This window comes from Pristiophorus japonicus, chromosome 20, assembly GCF_044704955.1.
Source record: "Pristiophorus japonicus isolate sPriJap1 chromosome 20, sPriJap1.hap1, whole genome shotgun sequence".
Classification (NCBI taxonomy): Eukaryota; Metazoa; Chordata; class Chondrichthyes; family Pristiophoridae; genus Pristiophorus; species Pristiophorus japonicus.
Window position 1 is genome coordinate 10250971 of NC_091996.1, and position 22167 is coordinate 10273137.

The 22167-nt window shown below is 47.1% G+C and overlaps 1 protein-coding gene across 1 annotated transcript in view; it reads left to right on the top strand.

The window, feature by feature from the left end:
* The window catches only part of LOC139233082 (uncharacterized), a 66336-nt gene extending 45492 nt beyond the window's left edge, over window positions 1–20844 (top strand). Inside the window, exons 5-7 of the mRNA XM_070863601.1 lie at window positions 6944–7075; window positions 9629–9736; window positions 20597–20844. Of these exons, the coding sequence (XP_070719702.1) occupies window positions 6944–7075; window positions 9629–9736; window positions 20597–20844 (488 nt within the window). The remainder of the gene's footprint in view (window positions 1–6943; window positions 7076–9628; window positions 9737–20596) is intronic.
* The last annotated feature ends 1323 nt before the right edge of the window (window positions 20845–22167 follow it).

Genomic DNA, 22167 nt, shown 5'->3' on the forward strand with positions numbered 1-22167 from the left:
AAGACAATAAAAACGCAGTAATTGTCCAGTGATTGACCTGGGTGCTGTCGTTACTGTTTGTTGTTCAAAGCTTATCTTGCTCGACTGACGACCGCTAATGCACTATCGTGATTTACAACTATTGATCTATCGGTTTGATGGATGGCCAATCAGGGTGATTGTTTCCATCTTGTGTGTAAACTCCCGGAACGTGTACGGCCCGCGTGCAGGCTTGGTCAATAGTGGGTTCAGCACAAATGTGACACTCGGCACAAAAGCCAAGGACCAGGAGCTGCAAACGGAGGAAGATGAGAGTGTATTTAACCCTCCTCGTGCTCCCAGTGGGGAGTGGAGCTGCACTTGAAAGCTGTGCGAATCAGGCCGAGATGTTGTAGCTCTGTCTCAGACCATCGAATCAGACTAGTACAGTGCAGAAGGAGGCCATTCGGCCCATCGAGTCCGCACCGGCTCTTTCAAAGAGCAATCCCGTCAGTCCCACTCCCCCGCTCTTTCCCCATATCCCTGCAATTGTTTTCTCCTTTAAGCATTTATCCAATTCCATTTTGAAGGCTACTATTGAATCTGTATCCAGCGCCCTATCAGGCAGTGCATTCCAGATCCTAACCACTCGTTGCGTAAGCAAGTCTTTTCACAGGCCACCTCTGGTTCTTTTACCGATTGCCTTAAATCTGTGCCCTCTCGGTACCAATGCTCCCTTCAGGTGTGGACACCTGCTGGAAGCATCGGACCAGTGAACTTATCCAGTACAATACACTGAGTAATTATTTGACACTCTATATTCGCTGAATTGCTGTAATAAAGACGTATTCTCGGGGTGCCGGTGTAGGGGGGGACGGGATGAATGCAGTCCTGGGCAATCTGGCAATTTTACATTGGCGTTCCTGTTGGATTTGTAAGACCCACGCCTCAGAGACTGGTGGAGTAAGCACCTCCCTGAGGCCAATGTAACAGCAGCTTTGGTTGTTTAACTCTGCACCTCTGAAAGCTCGGGCCAGGAAACCGCTAATTGAATGGCGGAGCAGGCTCGAGGGGCCGTAATCCTGCTCCAGTTTCCAATGTTTTAAAACAACAGCCTCTGTGAGGGGGAAGCTGGTGGTTTGGGTTCGGGACAACAATCCTGCACCGAACGGGCTGAAACGGTGTAGAGTTTGAAGCAGCCACTGTCACCGTTGACCTGTGGGGCCAACGACATTCAGATTAATTTATTGCCCATCGCTATTTGCCCTGAGTCGGTGGTGACACAACTGAGTGGCTCGCTGGGCCATTTCAGAGGGGCAGTTAGGAGTCAACCCCATTGGTTTGGGTCTGGAACCACATATAGGCTCATCATAGGCAGTCCCTCGGAATCGAGGAAGACTTGCTTCCACTCTAAAAATGAGTTCTCAGGTGACTGAACAGCCCAATACTGAGAATCACAGTCTCTGTCACAGGTGGGGCAGACAGTCGTCGGGGGAAAGGGGGATGGTGGGACTCCACAGAGTCGGTTTCGCTATCAAAAACGAGCTGGTCGACCGCCTCAGAGACTCCCCCTGCGGGATTAACGAACGTCTCATGATTCTCCTACTCACCCTATCCCGGAATCAATGCGCCACAGTCATCAGTGCGTACGCCCCAACACTGGAGGATAGGCTAGACCAGGTAAGGACGGCAGATTTCCTTCCCTAAAGGACATCAGTGAACCAGTTGGGGTTTTTATGACAATCTGACAGCTTCATGGGCACTTTTACTGACACCAGCTTTTTTATTATTGGATTTAAAAAAAAAATGAATTCAAATTCTATGGGTGGGATTTGAACTTCATAGAATGGTCACAGCACGGAAGAAGGGCCATTCAGCCCATCGATCCCTTGCCGGCTCTCAGCTAGTCCCATTCCCCCCCGTCCTTTCCCCGTAGCCCTGCAAATTTATTTCCTTCAGATACTTATCCAACTCCCTTTTGAAAGATAAAATTGAGTCTATCTCCACCACCCTTTCGGGCAGTGCATTCCAGATTATTAATTCAGGGCTTTAGAATTACGAGTCTACTGACATGACCGTTGCATTTATCCAATTCCCTTTCGAAAATTACTGTACCCATGTCACCCTGATTCAGTTAATGCAGCAACATTAAACCTCATTGTTAGTGGGCCAATGCAGACAGATAACCGTGGAATCATAGAATGGTTACAGCACAGGAGGCCATTTGGCCCATCGAGCCCGTGCCGGCTCTCTGCATGGTTTACCTTTAATGCCTCTCATTCTCTCTCTCTCTCTCTCTCTCTCTCTCTCTCTCCCAACCCCTGGCATTCATGTCCCGGCTCACCACTGTTGTGGGTTCTCCCTTCCTGTTCCTCATCCATGCCTTTGTTACCGCTAGACTTGACTGGCTGGCCTCCTACATTCTACCCTACATAAACTAGAGGTGATCCAAAACTGGACTGCCCCGTGTCCTAACTCGCACCAAGTTCCGCTCACCCATCACCCCTGTGCTCGCTGACCTACATTGGCTTCTGGTTAAGCAACGCCTTAATTTCAAAATTCTCATCCTTATTTTCAAATCCCTCCATGGCCACGCCCCTCCCTATCTCTGTAATCAGCCCCACAACGCCCCCCCCCTCCCCCCCGAGATGTCTGCGCTCCTCTAATTCTGCCCTCTTGAGCAACCTTATTATAATCGCTCAGCCATTGGTGGCTGTGCCTTCTGTTGCCTAGGCCCCAAGCTCTGGAACTCCCTGCCTGAACCTCTCTGCCTCTCTACCTCTCTTTCCTCCTTCAAGACGCTCCTTAAAACATACCTCTTTCACCAAGCTTTTGGTAACCTGCGCTGATTTCTACTTATGCGGCTCAGTGTCAAATTTTTTTGCTCATAATATTCCTGTGAAGCATTTTGGGACGTTTCACTATGTTAAAGACGCTGTATAAATACAAATTTTTGTTGTTGTAATATCTCATTATTATGTAGCACCTGGTAAGACTTTTTCACAAAAGGTTTGCTTCAAACTGCAAAACAAGTGATGGCTGAAGCCATTAACCAGACGTCTGTGTGGGGCTGGAGCTGGCCCAGGGCCAGACATTGCTACTCCATCTCTCCTGTCATGTGCTCCCAAAAGAAAGCGTTGACAGAATGGCTCGAGATGTACGATAATGACACAGATGTCACATATCTCAGTGGCGCGACTGCATTAAAGAAGAAATGCTAACCCCCCCCACCGCCCGAGACCTATTAAATCAGTAATTATTGCACACTGACAACTCCACACGGGCTAAGCTGCCTATTCCCTTCTGCTTTTGGTGCCCACACACTGGTATACCTCCTGTACATGTGTGGGACAGGTGTATGGAGTACCAGCGGTATGCACGGTTGTTGCAAGAGCTGTACGCAGGTTATAGAAGGGCTGCACTCATTTTATACCGTTACTCCATCCAGCTGAGCTGTGAGCCTGATTTAATGCCCTGGCTAACATTTATCGTTTAACCAACACCACGAAAAAAAGGACAAAATTATTTTGCTACCACAGGGAGTGGTTGAGGTGAATAGAATAGATGCATTTAAGGGGTGATCGGGGCGGAGGACTGGTGAGAGATCGTGGCTGAAATTCGGCAAGTGATCGCGGCAGAGGTGCGGCAAATGTTTTGTGGCGGAAGAGCGGCGAGAGATTGTGGCGGAAGAGCGGCGAGAGATTGTGGCGGAGGAGCGGCGAGAGATCGTGGCGGAGGTGTGGCAAATGGGGTACGGGGCTCAGAAGAGCCGAGGGCCCAGGTACATAGCTTTGATTTTTGTAATTTGTTTCTCACAGTCAAGACCAGGAACTTACCAGTCTTTGTTTGAAAATATGTATTCAGGGAACTTTTTGTTTGATATCACAGTTTGAATCCCAAAAGGTTAGTTTGCAGGTGCAGCAGGTAATCAGGAAGGCTAATGGAATATTGGCCTTCATTGCGAAAGGGATGGAGTACAAAAGCAGGGAGGTGTTGCTGCAACTGTATAAGGTATTGGTAAGGCCGCACCTGGAGTACTGCGTGAAGTTTTGGTCACCTTACTTAAGGAAGGATATACTAGCTTTGGAAGGGGTACAGAGACGATTCACTAGGCTGATTCCAGAAATGAGGGGGTTACCTTATGATGATAGATTGAGTAGACTGGGTCTTTACTCCTTGGAGTTCAGAAGGATGAGGGGTGATCTTATAGAAACATTTAAAATCATGAAAGGGATAGACAAGATAGAGGCAGAGAGGTTGTTTCCATTGATGGGGGAGACTAGAACTAGGGGGCACAGCCTCAAAATACGGAGGAGCCAATTTAAAACCGAGTTGAGAAAAAATTTCTTCTCCCAGAGGGTTGTGAATCTGTGTAATTCTCTGCCCAAGGAAGCAGTTGAGGCTAGCTCATTGAATGTTTTCAAGTCAAAGATAGATAGATTTTTAACCAATAAGGGAATTAAGGGTTACGGGGAGCGGGCGGGTAAGTGGAGCTGAGTCCACGACCAGATCAGCCATGATCTTATTGAATGGCGGGGCAGGCTCGAGGGGCTAGATGGCCTACTCCTGTTCCTAATTCTTATGTTCTTATGTTCTTATGTTTAAAGCCAGGAAGAACCCATTCTCTGTTTGAATTGTGTGCTGTTTTTTAATGTACATAACTTTGATTTTTGTCAGTTGTTAAGTTTGGATAAATATACAATTATATTTGTTTGATGATTTTATGAATTGTATGCAATATATAGTACATATTTAGGCCGTTCCCTCCTGTTAGCCATAGGTCCCTCACAGCCTTAATCTGGCTCTGATTACGTGACTGGCTAAACCACCCACAATGCAATAGCTCTACTACAAACCTGTGAGCATACTCACAGGTGCATACATTACAGCCCCAAAGTCAACAGATTGGATTTTGCAATAGGAATAAAAGTCCAGCACTCACCCTAATTAAGGAATAAATCAGACGGCAACTTCTGGAGTCCATACATGCGCAGTTAAATGTGTATATCGGGAAGTTGCTGTCTGATTTTCCTTGCTCTTCCGCAAGCTTCGCTTCACCGGTATCTCGGCGACAGACACAGCATTCAAACACATGAAGGGCGGTCATCGTCATTATAGGCGATCCCCCGTATCGAGGATGACTTGCTTCCACGCCAAAAAAGGATGAGTTCACAGGTGTTTCAATGAAGGACCTAATATTCCAGGTCCTGAACTACATGTTGAAGGGTGGAAGATGCCTGTGTGTGGATTTTTTTAACATGTGGTGGCCATTACACACCAGCCACCACAAGGGCTTGACAGAGCTAGGTCTTGGCCCAGTGGCAAGGATTGACCAAGACGACTGGAGACCAGCTCTGCTGCACGGACCTAGTACGCACACATATTGCAGTGTGGGCTGGCCTGTGCTGCCCCTGGGCCCTCGCCTCTTCTGCGCCCTGAACTCACACCTCTCCTGGGCCCCGACCACAGTGCTCCACGATCATTCGCCGCTCCTTCGCCCCGACCTCGCCCCTCCTGATGTACCTCGGCCACCTCAATCACTTTCAGTAGCAGCTCCTTAAATGTACCTAAACCAAATTAGTACACAGGTGGTTAATGCACAGGTTAGGGTGTCTAACATTGTAGGAAATGGCATGTTATAGTGACTTGCAACAATTGTCACAGAAAATGAATGCAAGTTGCACCTTAAATCCCACATAATCATCTTTTCCTTTCCAGATTATTTTCCACGAACAGGGGGTTAGGGGATAGGTTGGGGGTTTTAGGTGGGGTGCGGGGGTTGTGGGGTGGGGGGTTGTGGGGGCAATAGGGTGTGGGTGGGGAGGTTGTGTGTGTGATGGGAGTTGTGGTTCTTGCCTACTAACACACGGCAGAATAAGTTAGGTTTGTCCATTCAAGTATAAGTGAATTTTTAACTATGTGCTTAGTCTGAAATACTGCCAAACAACCTCTCTAGCCCTGAAAATTAACTTTTGCAAGTGTGGAGTCTCATTTGTTCAGATTTTAATTATTGACGGAGATTTAATTTTTTTTTTAGATGACCGCAAAATCTGGGCTTTACTTTTCTCTCCAAACAGCAAGCAACGGCCATCATGCACTTCGATTTTGGTGAAGCTGACAGTTCTGTGTTCTTTCCTTTTGTTGTTCATACCTTTAACTAAATAATCCACGGTTTCAATACCATTCTTTTAATCGTCCTTTAAAACCTGTATTAAAGGCCCATTTTGAAAAGTCCAACATACTTCAGGTGTCTGCACCGGCGGATCGTGTCGGTCGGCGATGTTGCAGCCACCCATTTCATTGTGTCATCTCGCGATGTTCTCCTTTGCCTGCCTCTTGACCTGCTACCGGGCAGGAAAAACCCCAGCAAACCTTCCCTGCGATTCCCAAATAATATGCTCGGTGCGTTATGTTCCTCATCTGAATCTTCTCTCTCTCGTGCTGTGTTAAGGATCCTCTCATCCATTTTTCCTGTCCAGCTCATTTCCGGCCCATCTCCAAAACCATTCATTGAAGGCCTCCAGTTCTCCTGCAGCTTTCAAAGTCCAGTCTACGTACCATAAAACGCGACCAACCGCTGCGCAAATTGGTCCACTGATTTAGAACTGCAAGATCACGGAATGGTTCAGCACAGAAGGAGACCATTCGGCCCATCGTGCCTGTGCCAGCTCTTTGGTAGAGCGATCCAATTAGCCCCCTCCGCCCGCCCTGCTCTTTCCCCCATAGTCTGCAAATTATACCCCTTCAAAAATTGATCCAATTCCCCTTTGAAAGTTACTATTGAATCTGCTTCCACTGCCCTTTGAGGCAGCGCGTTCCAGAGCACAACAACTCACTGCATAAAAAAAAACGAATTTTCCTCATCTTTGCTCTGGTTTCTTTTGCCACTTACTTTAAATCCGTGTCCCCTGGATACCGACCCTCTGGCCAGTGGAAACAGATTTTGATCTATCGGATGTAGCTGAGCGATTGCGATTTCTTTCAGGTTTCAATGCCATCGAGCTGATGTCGGACAAGAAAAGCTCAGCAGGAGGGGAGGAGACAGAGAAGGCCTCCGCAGTCAACACTCGGGCTAGCAGACGGGAACTGGTTCGACGCAGAGACTGGGGACTCCCAGGTTCGAGACAGCTTTGGTCTCCTGACTTAAGGAAGGATATATTTGCCATAGAGAGAGTGCAACGGAGGTTCACCAGACTGATTCCTGGGATGGGGGAATTGTCCCATGAGGAGAGATTGAGTAGACTAGGCCTATATTCTCTAGAGTTTAAAAGAATGAGAGGCGATCTCATTGAAACATACAAAATTCTTACAGGGTTTGACAGGGTAGATGCAGGGAGGATGTTTCCCTGGGCTGAGGAGTCTAGAACCAGGGGTCACAGTCTCAGAATAAGGGGTTGGCCATTTAAAACTGAGATGAGGAGAAACTTCTTCAATGAGAGGGTGGTGAATCCGTGGAATTCTCTACCCCAGAGGGCTGTGGAGGCTCAGTCTTTGAGTATATTCAAGACAAAGGTCGATTGATTTTTGAATATTAACGGAATCAAGGGATATGGGGACAGTGCAGGAGAGTGGAGTTGAGGTCGAAGATTGGCCATGATCTTATTGAATGGCGGAGCAGGCGCAAGAGGCCAAATGGCCTATTCCTGCACCTAATTCTTCTGTTCTTATGAGACAAATCAAATATGTTTCATCGGTTATAATTGTGCCATCTAGTGTGAGAGGGGTCTCTGATCATCCTGGGGAGGGGACAGAAATTTAAGAGTCTGTGTTCACTGTGTAAAGGCCAATGCTGGTTGAGACTGTCTAAAGGTGTATGACATGCAACAACTATTTGTATTTATATAGCGCCTTTAACGTAGTAAAACGTCCCACAGTGTTTCACAGGAGTATTGTGACATAATAAATTTGACACCGAGCCACATGAGGAGAAACTAGAACAGGAGAGGGAGGTTTTAAGGAGCGTCTTGAAGGAGAAAAGAGAGGTAGAGAGGCGGGGAGGTTTAGACAGGGAGTTCCAGAGCTTGGGGCCGAGGCAACAGAAGGCACGGCCATCAGTGGCTGAGCGATTATAATCAGGGATGTTCAAGAGGGCAGAATTGGAGGAGCGCAGACATCTCAAATCTCATAAGAAAAGGTTTATACTTATTTCAGATGCTATGAAATCGAAAATCAGCTCCTTTACTGTGCAACTTGACCTGCTCACAGTTTTCAGTTCCTGCCGTTGGAATTACATTGGATATGTGTTCAAGAGCTGACAAGGGAGTGAGTGAATTATTTTCAGTTTGGCTGATGGTGCAAAAGGGACCATATCAGATTAGCTGCCAATTAACATTTACCCTTTAACCAACATCTACTTCAGATGACGCGCTCATTTATTTCATTGTTGTTGGTGGGATCTTGCTGTGCGCAAATTGGCTGACGCGTTTCCTATATTGGCTTTGTACTTCATTGGCAGTACAGCACTTTGAGACGTCCGGTGGTCGGGAAAGGTGCGATGTAAACACAAAATGCAATTCTATAACAACAGTGACTACAATTTTTTTTTAAGTGCTCAGTTGGTTGTAAACCACTTTGGGGCATCCTGAGGTCATGAAAGGTGCTATCTAAATTCATTCATCCGTCCCTCCCTCCTTCCTTTCTTTCTTTCTCTCCGTTCTGACTTTCTTTCTCTCACATTGCGAGGAACTCATGCTTTCATCAAAGGAGGCCATTCGGCCCATCGTGTCCGTGCCGGTCGAAGAAGAGCTACCCAGCCTAATCCCACCTTCCAGCACTAGGTCCGTAGCCCTGTAGGTTACGGCTCTTTAAGTGCACATCCAAGCACCTTTTAAATGCGGTGATGGTTTCTGCCTCTACCATCCTTTCAGACAGTGAGTTCCAGACCCCCACCACCCTCTGGGTGAAGAAATGTTTCCTCATCTCCCCTCTAATCCTTCGACCAATTACTTTAAATCTATGCCCCCTGGTTGTTGACCCTTCTGCCAAGGGAAATAGGTCCTTCCTATCCCTCTATCTAGGCCCCTCATAATTTTATACACCTCAATCAGGTCTCCCCTCAGCCTCCTCTGTTCCAAGGAAAACAACCCCAGCCTATCCAATCTTTCCTCATAGCTGAAGTTTTCCAGTCCTGGTAACATCCTCATAAATCTCCTCTGCACCCTTTCTCGTGCAATCACAGCCTTCCTGTAATGTGATGACCAGAACTGCACGCAGTACTCAAGCTGTGGCCTAACTAGTGTTTTATACAGTTCTTACATAACTTCCCTGTTCTTGTATTCTATGCCTTGGCTAATGATGGAAAGCATTCCATCTGCCTTTTTAACCAACTTATCGATCTGTCCTGCTACCTTTAAGGATCTGTGGACATGCACTCTAAGGTCCCTCTGTTCCTCCACGCCTCTCGGTGTCCTCCCATTTATTGTGTATTCCCTCGCCTTGTTGCCCCTCCAGAAATGCATTAGCTCACACAATTCTCCGGATTGAATTCCATTTGCCACTTTTCTGCCCACCTGACCAGTCCATCGCTACCTTCCTGCAGTCTATAGCTTTCCTCCTCGCTGCCACCCACACATCCAGTTTTAGTTTGCTGTATTCCCCCTTTCCTTTTATCGATACAATACTCTCCATTTATTACCTGGAGACACCAACGGTCTTTGAATCTCCATTTCAGAGCAGAGGAGAAACTCCCTGAAGAATCCCAGCAGGAATCATGAGGCAACTCACAAAGCTCAAAGCTTCTCAAAGTCACCGAGCCCGAAGAGAACAGCAAAGGTTGAAGGTAAGCGGTCAGAAACCTTTTAGCGAGCTGGTCATAACCTTTGGAAAACTATGTTGGAAAGGCCTTTTTCCCAATAATATAGACCGAGGCTGCAGTTCTGCGTCTATGTATCAGAGATAAGAGTCTCATCCATTATCATAGGCAGTCCCTCGGAATCGAGGAAGACTTGCTTCCACTCTAAAAATGTGTCCTTAGGTGGCTAAACTGTCCAATACGAGAACCACAGACCCTGTCACAGGTGGGACAGATAGTCGTTGAGGGAAGGGGAGGGTGGGACTGGTTTGCCGCAAGCTCTTTCCGCTGCCTGCGCTTGATTTCTGCATGCTCTCGGCGACGAGACTCGAGGTGCTCAGCGCCCTCCCGGATGCACTTCCTCCTAAGTCTGTTGCACAGTGTCAGCTGTGGCTCAGTGGGTAGTGCTCTCCAGGTGGGCCATTAGAAACATAGAAAATAGGGGCAGGAGTGGGCCATTCGGCCCTTCGAGCCTGCACCGCCATGACTGATCCTCTATCCCCATACCCCTTGATGCCTTTTGTGTCTAGAAATCTATCCCTCTCCTTCTTAAATATAGTCAGTGACTTGGCCTCCACAGCCTTCTGTGGTAGAGAATTCCACAGGTTCACCACCCTCTGAGTGAAGAAATTTCTCCTCATCTCGGTCCTAAATTTCCGACCCCATATCTGTGACAACACTCCAAAAGTCCTTTGAGATGTACTGAGGTCTTGAAAGTTGCTATATAAATGCACTTTCTTTTTTTTAATCGGACCTCACTATCAACTATCTATATAAACTATAGAAGCAAAAGAAAGAAAGAAAGACTTGGATTTATATAGCGCCTTTAACGACCACCAGACGTCTCAAAGCGCTTTACAGTCAATGAAGTACTTTTGGAGTGTAGTCACTGTTGTAATAAGAATATAAAAACATAAGAAGTAGGAGCAGTAGGCCATACGGCCCCTCGAGCCTGCTCCACCTTTTAATACGATCATGGTTGATCCGATCATGGACTCAGATCCATTTCCCTGCCCGCTCCCCATAACCCCTTATTCCCTTATCGGTTAAGAAACTGTCTATCTCTGTCTTAAATTTATTCAATGACCCAGCTTCTACAACTCTCTGAGGCAGCAAATTCCAAAGATTTACAACCCTCTGAGAGAAGAAATTCCTCCTCATCTCAGTTTTAAATGGGCGGCCCCTTAGTCTAAGATTATGCCCCCTAGTTCTAATCTCCCCTATTAGTGGAAACATTCTTTCTGCATCCACCTTGTCAAGCCCCCTCAAAATCTTATAAGTTTCAATAAGATCACCTCTCATTCTTCTGAATTCCAATGAGTACGGGCCCAACTTACTCAACCTTTCCTCATAAGTCAACCCCCTCATCTCTGGAATCAACCTAGTGAACCTTCTCTCTACTGCCTCCAAAGCAAGTATATCCTTTCTTAAACATGGAAACCAAAACTGTACGCGGTATCCCAGGTGTGGCCTCACCAATACCCTGTCTAACTGTAGCACGACTTTCCTGCTTTTATACTCCATCCCCTTAGCAATAAAGGCCAAGATTCCATTGGCCTTCCTGATCACTTGCTGTACCCACATACTAACTTTTTGTGTTTCATGCACAAGTACCCCCAGATCTTGCTGTACTGCAGCACTTAGCAATTTTTCTCCATTTAAATAATAACTTGCTCTTTGATTTTTTCTGCCAAAGAGCATAACCTCACACTTTCCAATATTATACTTCATCTGCCAACATTTTGCCCACTCACTTAGCCTGTCTATGTTCTTTTGCAGGTTTTTTGTGTCCTCCTGTAGGAAATGCAGCAGCCAATTTGCACACAGCAAACACCCACAAACAGCTATGTGATAATGACCAGATAATTGTTTTTTGTTATGTTGATTGAAGGATAAATATTGGCCACAGGACACCGAGGATAACTCCCCTGCTCTTCTTCGAAATAGTGCCAGGGAATCTTTTTTATGTCCTTTCTTATGCTTATGAGAGAGCAGACGGGGCCTCGGTTTAATGTCTCATGTCTCATCCGAAAGACGGCAACTCTGACAGTGCAGCGATGATGATGATGATGATGATGGAGTGTCGGCCTAGATTTTTGTGCTCGAGTGCTATTTTATTCTCAAACAGGAGATTATGGAGATGGTTTGATGGACCAGCTGATCTTTCCCAGGCCGCCAATCTTGTGTGTGGTTTTTTTCGGACGAGACATGTATTATATTTTTTAAATGGTCACAATCCCACATCTGCAGGCCCTTTTCAAGTCTTGGCAGCCAAACTGTGTTGAGACATTGGCTGGGTACCAGTGCGCTAGCTTGGGATTTGCCACAGTCTGGTTTTGCCATTAGAATCGCACATCTGCACAGTGTGGAGAGCCAAGGGTGGAAATATTACACATGTAAACATTGAATGGAAGAAGATTTGGGTAATCTAGTTTAATGTGTCTGGCTCTTTAATACAAGGAACCTCAACAGAGAGGTAAACAGGTTGTGACTGAATCTGGGCTCTGCATGTGACAATGCCACATCGTGTTCGAAGACCAGGCCCTCAAATCTGCCACCATAGCTCATGGTCTACAGGGCTGTAGTAATAGCCGCCCTCCTGTATGGCTGAGAGACATGGACCATGTACAGTAGATACCTCAAGTCGCTGGAGAAATACCACCAATGATGTCTCTGCAAGATCCTACAAATCCCCTGGGAGGACAGACGCACCAACGTTAGCGTCCTCGACCAGGCCAACAACCCCAGCATTGAAGCACTGACCGCACTTGATCAGCTCTGCTGGGCAGGCCACATTGTCCACATGCCAGACACGTGACTCCCAAAGCAAACGCTCTACTTGGAGCTCCTTCACGGCAAACGAGCCAAAGGTGAGCAGAGGAAACGTTACAAGGACACCCTCAAAGCCTCCCTGATAAAGTGCAACATCCCCACTGACACCTGGGAGTCCCTGACCAAAGACCGCCCTAAGTGGAGGAAGAGCATCCGGGGAGGGTGCTGAGCACCTCGAGTCTCATCGGCGAGAGCGTGCAGAAATCAAGCGCAGGCAGCGGAAAGAGCGTGCGGCAAACCAGTCCCACCCACCCCTTCCCTCAACGACTATCTGTCCCACCTGTGACGGAGTCTGTGGTTCTCATATTGGACTGTTCAGCCACCTAAGGACTCATATTAAGAGTGGAAGCAAGTCTCCCTTGATTACTAGGGACTGCCCGTGAGGATGATGAATGGGATTTAGGGAGTAAAAGATTCTTAAATAGCTAAATAAGAGAGAAAGGGTTTGCTGAATTCAATGTTACAAATATGATTTTTGGGAAGGCATTTCCATTGGTCAAAACTTGTCAATTTCTTTTCAACTTGCCAGTTCTAAAAAAAACAAAGACTTGCATTTCTATAGCACCTTTCACAACCACCGGATATGCCAAAGTGCTTTACAGCCAATTAAGTACTTTTTTGGAGTGTGGTCACTTCTGGCTCCGAGGCGAGTGTGCTGCTTAATGAGCCACAACTGGGAGATCAGAAGTCAAGGAGCAAAGGTCACTTTCAGTATGCCTTTGAAGCTGTGCCCACGTCTCGGTGAGTAGCTGGCCATTGCAGATCAGCAAACTCCAAGGTCCCGTCACCGGTCCGCGCTGGATTTGATGTTCTGAACTGCGCTGGTAAGAGAAAGCAGGTCATGGTTCCTGTTCCTGGTCCGGCAACTCACTGCTGGAAGTGTGTGTTAAAAAAAAATAAATCACATGAGGACAGGACTGGGGTAGTCCATGAAGCCCTTGCACTTCAGTAGTCTGCTGGCATTCCAACAAGACTCAAGAAACTCAACACCATCGAGGACAAAGCAGCCCACTTGATCGGCACCCCATCCACGACCTTAAACACTCACTCCCTCCACCACCGGCGCACCGTGGCTGCAGTGTCTACCATCTATAAGATGCACTGCAGCAACTCACCACGGCTTCTTCGGCAGCATCTTCCAAACCCACGTCCTCCCCACCTAGAAGGTCATGGGCAGCAGGCGCATGGGAGCACCACCACCTCCAAACTCCCGTCCAAGTCTCACACCATCCTGACTTGGAAATATATTGCTGTTTCTTCATTGTCGCTGGGTCAAAATCCTGGATCTCCCTCCCTAACATTACTATGGGAGCACCTTCACCACACGGACTGCAGCGGTTCTAGAAACATAGAAAATAAGTGCAGGAGCAGGCCATTCTGCCCTTCGAGCCTGCACCGCCATTCAATATGATCATGGCTGATCATGCATCTTCAGTACCCCACCCCTGCTATCTCTCCATACCCCCTGATCCCTTTAGTCATAAGGGCCACATCTAACTCCCTTTTGAATATATCCAACGAACTGGACTCAACAACTTTCTGTGGTAGAGAATTCCACAGGTTCACAACTCTCTGGGTGAAAAAGTTTCTCCTCATCTCGGTCCTATATGGCTTATCCCTTATCCTTAGACTGTGACCTCTGGTTCTGGACTTTCCCAACATCGGGAACATTCTTCCTGTCCAATCCCATCAGAATTTTATGTGCTTCTATGAGATCTCCTCTCATTCTTCTAAATTCCAGGTTAGTCGATCCAGTCTTTCTTCATATGTCAGTCCTGCGATCCCGGGAATCAGTCTGGTGAACCTTCGCTGCACTCCCTCAATAGCAAGAATGTCCTTCCTCAGATTAGGAGACCCAAAACTGCACACAATACTCCAGGTGTGGCCTCACGAAGGCCCTGTACAACTACAGCAAGACCTCCCTGCTCCTATACTCAAATCCTCTCGCTATGAATGCCATTTGCTTTCTTAACTGCCTGCTGTACCTGCATGTCTACTTTCAATGACTGATGTACCATGATACCCAGGTCTCATTGCACCTCCCCCTTTACTAATCTGTCACCATTCAGATAATCTGCCTTCCTGTTTTTGCCACCAAAGTGGATAACTTCACATTTATCCACATTATACTGCATCTGTCATGCATTTGCCCAATCACCGAACCTGTACAAGTCACCCTGCGGCCTTTTAGCATCCTCCTCACAGCTCACACTGCCACCCAGCTTAGTGTCATCTGCAAACTTGGAGATATTACATTCAATTCCTTTGTCGAAATCATTAATATATATTGTAAATAGCTGGGGTCCCAGCACTGAACCTTGCGGTGCTCCACTAGTCACTGCTTGCCATTCTGAAAAGGACCCGTTTATCCCGACTCTCTGCTTCCTGTCTGCCAACCAGTTCTCTATCCACGACAATACATTACCCCCAATCCCATATGCCTTAATTTTGCACACTAATCTCTTATGTGGGACCTTGTCAAACGCCTTTTGAAAGTCCAAATACACCACATGCACTGGTTCTCCCTTATCCACTCTACTAGTTACATCCTCAAAAAATTCTAGAAGATTTGTCAATCATGGTTTCCCTTTCATAAATCCTTGCTGACTTGGACCGATCATGTCACTGCTTTCCAAATACGCTGCTATTACATCTTTAATAATTGATTCCAGCATTTTCCCCAATACTGATGTAGGCTAACCAGTCTATAATTCCCTGTTTTCTCTCTCCCTCCTTTTTTAAAAAGTGGGGTTAAATTCGCTACCCTCCAATCCATAAGAACTGATCCAGAGTCTATAGAATGTTGGAAAATGACCACCAATGCATCCACTATTTCTAGGGCCACTTCCTTAAGTACTCTGGGATGCAGACTATCAGGCCCTGGGGATTTATCGGCCTTCAATCCCATCAATTTCCCTAACACCATTTCCTGATTAATAAGGAGTTCCCTCAGTTCCTCCTTCTCGCTAGACCCTCGGTCCCCTAGTATTTTCTGGAGGTTATTTGTGTCTTCCTTAGTGAAGACAGAACCAAAGTATTTGTTCAATTTGCTCACCACCACCTTCTTAAGGGCAATTAGGGATGGGCAATAAATGCTGACCTTGCAACGTCCACATCCCGTGAATGAATAAAAAAACCCACAGGAATAGAAACATAGAAATATAGGAACAGGAGGAGGCTATTTAGCACCGCGAGCCAGTTCTGCCATTCAATGCGATCATGGCTGATCTGTGACCTAACCCCATCTACCTGCCATTGCCCCATATCCCTTAATACCTTTGGTTAACAAAAATCTATCCAACTCAGATTTAGAATTAGCAGTTGATTTGAACTCCCTAACAGCACTGTGGGAGCACCTTCACCACACGGACTGCAGCGGTTCAACATGGCGGCTCACCACCACCTTCTCAAGGGCAATTAGGGATGGGCAATAAATACCGGCCTTGCCAGCAACGCCCACATCCTGTGAACGAATTAAAAAAAAATTATCCAGCCATTTGCAGAAGAGACTGATGAGGCTGACATAATAGGAATTATTGCCACTGGGGTGAGATACTCGAGGTTTACCAGTGTTCTTGGACCTGCATCCCAGGCCAGACTGGTATATCGGCCAAGGCTAGGATTCTCAGCTGGTTCCCTTGTACCACCTGTCTCGCTTCTGTGGCTAAGTCTGTGTCCGGGCCTCATCGGTTGCCTGTCTCTTCCCACTGGGATCAGGCGGGAGACTGAGCAGGCCGGGGCAGACCTAGCCCGAGCTCCGAGTTAAAATCGGGGCTCCCGGAGGTTCAAGTGCCATTCGTCAATTACGTTCATGTTTCGCTTCCAACTACAACCTCGTGATGCTCCCAGGTTTTCATGGCCCTCGTGGTATTCATATATTGGAGCACAAGAGCCATTTTGCAGCCCAGCTCCCACTCACCAGCTGTTCCACCTGCCCACCCTAGGGTGGGACCTGAACCCACAACCCTCTGACTCAGAGGCAAGAGAGTGCTATCCACTGAGCCACAGCTGACACAGCTTATGCTCCTGTGAAGCGCCTTGGGACATAGAAACATAGACATAGAAAATAGATGCAGGAGTAGGCCATTCGGCCCTCAGAGTCTGCACTGCCATTCAATGAGTTCATGGCTGAACATGCAACTTCAGTACCCCATTCCTGCTTTCTTGCCATACCCCTTGATCCCCCTAGTAGTAAGGACTACATCTAACTCCTTTTTAAATATATTTAGTGAATTGGCCTCAACAACTTTCTGTGGGAGAGAATTCCACAGGTGCACCACTCTCTGGGTGAAGAAATTTCTCCTCATCTCGGCTTACCCCTTATCCTTAGACTGTGACCCCTGGTTCTGGACTTCCCCAACATTGGGAACATTCTTCCTGCATCTAACCTGTCTAACCCCGTCAGAATTTTAAACGTTTCTATGAGATCCCCTCTCATTCTTCTGAACTCCAGTGAATACAAGCCCAGTTGATTCAGTCTTTCTTGACAGGTCAGTCCCGCCATCCCGGGAATCAGTCTGGTGAACCTTCGCTGCACACCCTCAATAGCAAGAGTGTCCTGCCTCAAGTTAGGAGACCAAAACTGTACACGTTTTGGCTACGTTCTCAGCGCTATATCAGTGCAAGTTGTTGTTGTTGGTGCTCGGTGCTTCACTGGACTTTGATCCAGAGCTTCGGAGCGCGGAGCTGCCGCTGGATCTGGGGCTGCCGAGGGAGGCCAGAGATACCGAGAGAGAGAGAGAGAGAAAAATACCCTCAAATGGAATTACTTCCTCCCCCTTGACATAGCCTTCGTGCTTTTTCCTGTGCAATATCAATGCAAAATATAGACAGGCGCACTGACTGCGGCTCAAACTCAGTTGGGAGACAGTATTGTGCACGTGACTGCATAACATCCAAGAGGTCGAAGCAGAGAAAGTGGGGAAGGTTAATCTTGGAATATAACGTATTGATTGGCAGCGCGGAGCACGATCACCCCTTTTGTGTATTCCAGCACTGACTTGTACTGCTTTGAAATGCATTAAAATTATTTCCTCGAACAGATTGCTGCGAGGGGGAAAAAGAATTGCCTGACTCTCCCTCCGAGACCCGGCAATGAGGCAGTGACTCGACTGGCATTTATCATTGTGACTGCCACTGTCAGAGGGCTGTTATTGGTCATTTGTTTCTGTCAGGCATGATGTCAGAGCAGTGTTGCTCAAAGATGGATTGCAGTTCAGGGGTCACGTTGCCAGGGCCACGGGATTTTAATGGGAACAATCGCAGAGGGTTTAAAAAAATATATATATGTACTTTATTTTTCCAGGTCACGTGACCAAAGTTGTCTGCGTTTTTGCTTTCCCCGAATTCGTCCATTTATTTTATTGTGATGTGTTTTATTGGAGCTGTGGTTAATAAGGATACCTCAAAGTCACCTTTATCTTCGCTCGCACGCAGGCTGTGAAGATGTTCTGCGGGTGAGACAGTTTTAATGCCGGCCCCTTTGCGTTTCCATCGGCGCCTATGTGCCTTACGGCACCGACTTCATCAACCGGCCCGGCCGCCCACTGTGGTTGTGGTGTGCCGTACTGAGTTAAGGGAAATAGGCCCTTCCTGTCCACTCTTTTCTAGGCTCCCTTGTAATTTTGTGCACCTCAATCAAGTCTCCCCACAGCCTCCTCTGTTCCAAGGAAAACAAGCCCAGCCTATCCAATCTTTCCTCATAGCCAAAATTCTCCAGTCCTGGCAACATCCTCGTAAATCTCCTCTGTAACCTCTCTAACTCTCTTCCACCAAAAGCTGAAAATGGAGGTGGGTGGGATTGGGGCGTGAGATCAGGAGCTCAGTGCAACACATTGAACAAGACATTTGAACTAAATTGGAAAGACATTACTGACATTACATAAGTATTAGGAGCAGGAGTGTGCCATTTGGTCCCTCGAGCTTGCTCCGCCATTCATTGAGGCCATGGCTGATCATTGACCTCAACTCCACTTGCCTGCACTATCCTCATATCCCTTGATTCCCTTAATATCCAAAAATCTATCGATCTCTGTCTTGAATATACTCAATGACTGAGTCTCCACTGCCCTCTGAGGTAGAGAATTCCAAAGATTCACCACCCTCTGAGTGAAGAAGTTTCTCCTCATCTCAGTGCTAAATGGCCGACCCCTTATTCTGAGACTGTGATCCCTGGTTCTAGACTCCCCAGCCAGAGGAAACATCCTCCCTGCATCCATCCTGTCAAGCCCTGTAAGAATTTTGTATGTTTCAATGAGATCACATCTCATTCTTCTAAACTTGAGGGAATATAGGCCTAGTCTACTCAATCTCTCCTCATAGGACAATCCCCCGATCCCAGGAATCAGACTGGTGAACCTTCATTGCACTCCCTCATTGCAAGTCTATCCTTCCTTAGGTAAGGAGACCAAAACTGTACACTATACTCCAGGTGTGGTCTCACCAGGGGTCTGTATAATTGCAGTAAGTCGTCTTTACTCTTCTCATTCTCATTATGTTTATGCTATTTTCCACTTTCATTGTTTTCCATTTCTTGCATTTGTTATGTCAAGTTGTTTGTGGCTTTAGTCAGTAAACTACTAGTTTATCTTGTCATGTCGGCGATTTCAACACAAATTTGGTGGCTTGATGAAAAACGATGTTAAAGACCATACACAGATTGCTCCGACTGAGGTAGTTGTCGACCCTCAAGATGCATCTCTATCTGGATAGGAGTACCGTATCTAGATCATAGGGGTTGACGTTCCACCAACAGGATGAATTGTTGAACCATTTGTGTCAGCTGTGGCTCAGTGGGTAGCACACTCCTGGGTCAGAAGGTTGTGGGTTCAAATCCCCACTCCAGGGATTTGAGCACATTAATCGAGGCTAACACTCCAGTGCCGTGCTGAGGGAGTGCCGCACTGTCGGAGGTGCCGTCTTTTGGATGAGATGTTGCTCTCTCAGGTGGACGTAAAAGATCCCGTGGCACTATTTTGAAGAAGTGCAGGGGAGTTATCCCCGATGTCCCGGGGCCAATATTTATCCCTCAATCAACATAACAAAAACAGATTATCTGGTCATTATTGTTGTGAATGCATGCGTGTTTACTGTGTGATGTCTGTAACACTGTTATGCAACACTGAATGTGCCCTTACACTGTACACACCTTATCTGTACACCAGAGGGCGCTGCTGTTGGAGACCTAAGGGTTACCTGCACACTGCAGGTAACCCAGTATAAAAAGGAACACACAGCTTGTTGTCTGCACTCAGGAGCTGCAAATAAAGGACTACAGGTCTACCCAGTTTTAAGTATCATACCCTGCCTCGTGGAGTCATTACTAAAGGTGCCTACATACACTACAATTATCACATTGCTGTTTGTGGGAGCTTGCTGTGCTCAAATTGGCTGCTGTGTTTCTGACATTACGACAGTGACTACACTCCAAATGTGTACTTAATTGGCTGTAAAGCGCTTTGAGGTGTCTGGTGGTTGTGAAAGGCGCTATATAAATGCAAGTCTTTCTTTATTTGAAGAGGAGAATGCACAAAAAAAACCCTTATCATCTCTCCTCTGTTGAAGGCATCAATTTCGAAAACATTTGTTCCAATCTAATCCCAGCCATTTATGTTTCTACCAGGACCTCAACCGTCTGCCGTTTTTGCCTGGAGGGAAGGCCAGAAGTTGGTGAGAATGTTGCTCGGCCCACCTTCGAAACTCCCGAACTGCCCGGCCATGCCGCTAGATGCGGGTGGCAGGAACGACCGAGACCCACCAGGTAATTCTCACAACTGTTTCGGCCCAAAAGTAAAAAGCGTCTATGCCTGCTGATGTCCCCTCTGTGCCTTTTCCTTGTGCCCTTCGCGGTGAGTGGCAGTGCTGCCGCTGAATGGGACCCCTGTCCACTTTTGCCCCGATACCAGAGCCACGCACTCCGAGGCCCTGCAGAGGCGGGATGCTGCGTGGAGCCAGCGACGTTCAGCGTGCAATAGTACGGGGACACGGGGCTGGATTTTCCGGTCCTTTGCGCCCCAGAGCGGCGTGAGACGGGGCGGCGAGGTCTCCTGCGTCCGGTCGCGAGCTCCGGCTTGGGTTTTGGCAACGGCGCGGAGCAGCACCGCCGGGAAGAGCTGCGCTCGGTGTGCAACGGCCTCTCGTTGCCACACCGTCTGAGTTTTGACTCGAACCCGACCCGTACGTCTGGAATTGCGCCTCGCAATGACAGTCTGGGAAATCAGAGCAGTCCAGCCATGCCGTGTGGCTGTGAGGACAGTTTAGTGTGAGAGTTTGTTCCTTTTCATTGTTTTAGCGATTTGTGTTGTGGTGGCGTGGCCAATGTTTTGGGAATGTTTTTGTGTTTTTTTAAAGACATTTTTCCCTCCCCCCCCCCCCCCCCCCCACCCCAAAGTCTCCCCCCACAAAGTCTCCCTCAGAGCTCACACGACCCGGCACTTTAGTTCGCGAGTTTCCTATTTTTTGCGCCTCGAAAGTTGTCCAACGCCTTCCTTTTGTGCAGTGCACCCTGGCGCAGGGCCCAGATGGTGAAAATTCCTTACAAAAGTGCAAACTATTCCCGGCCGGTAACTTTCCCACCCCGCCTCTGTTTTCGCCCCGAAAACAGAAAAGCCTAAAATCCAGCCTATAGGAACATAGGAACAGGAGGAGGCCATTCAGCCCCTCGAGCCTGCTCTGCCATTCAATGATATCATGGCTGATCTGCGACCTAACTCCATTTACCCACTGTAATGTATTTGCATCATGCTTAAGAATTCATAGCAACACATTGCTATTACTGGGTGATCTGCAATGAGAAAGGACTAATTAGCAATCTTGTTGTGCAAGACCCCTTGGGGAAGAGTGACCATAACATGGTAGAATTCTTTATTAGGATGGAGAGTGACACAGTTAATTTAGAAACTAGGGTCCTGAACTTAATGAAAGGAAACTTCGATGGTTTGAAGCGTGAATTGGCTAGAGTAGACTGGCAAATGATACTTAAAGGGTTGAGGGTGGATAGGCAATGGCAAACATTTAAAGATCACATGGATGAACTTCAGCAATTGTACATCCCTGTCTGGAGTAAAAATAAAATGGGAAAGGTGGCTCAACCGTGGCTAACGAGGGAAATTAAGGATAATGTTAAATCCAAGGAAGAGACATATAAATTGGCCAGAAAAAGCAGCAAACCTGAGGACTGGGAGAAATTTAGAATTCAGCAGAGGAGGACAAAGGGTTTAATTAAGAGGAGGAAAATAGAGTATGAGAAAAAGCTTGCCGAGAACATAAAAACTGACTGCAAAAGCTTCAAAAGATATGTGAAGAGAAAAAGATTAGTGAAGACAAACGTAGGTCCCTTGCAGTCAGATTCAGGTGAATTTATAATGGGGAACAAAGAAATGGCAAACCAGTTGAACAAATACTTTGGTTCTGTCTTCAAAAAGGAAGACACAAATAACCTTCCGAAAGTACTAGGGGACCGAGGGTCTAGTGAGAAGGAGGAACTGAAGGATATCCTTATTAGGCGGGAAATTGTGTTAGGGAAATTGATGGGATTGAAGGCCGATAAATCCCCGGGGCCTGATAGTCTGCATCCCAGAGTACTTAAG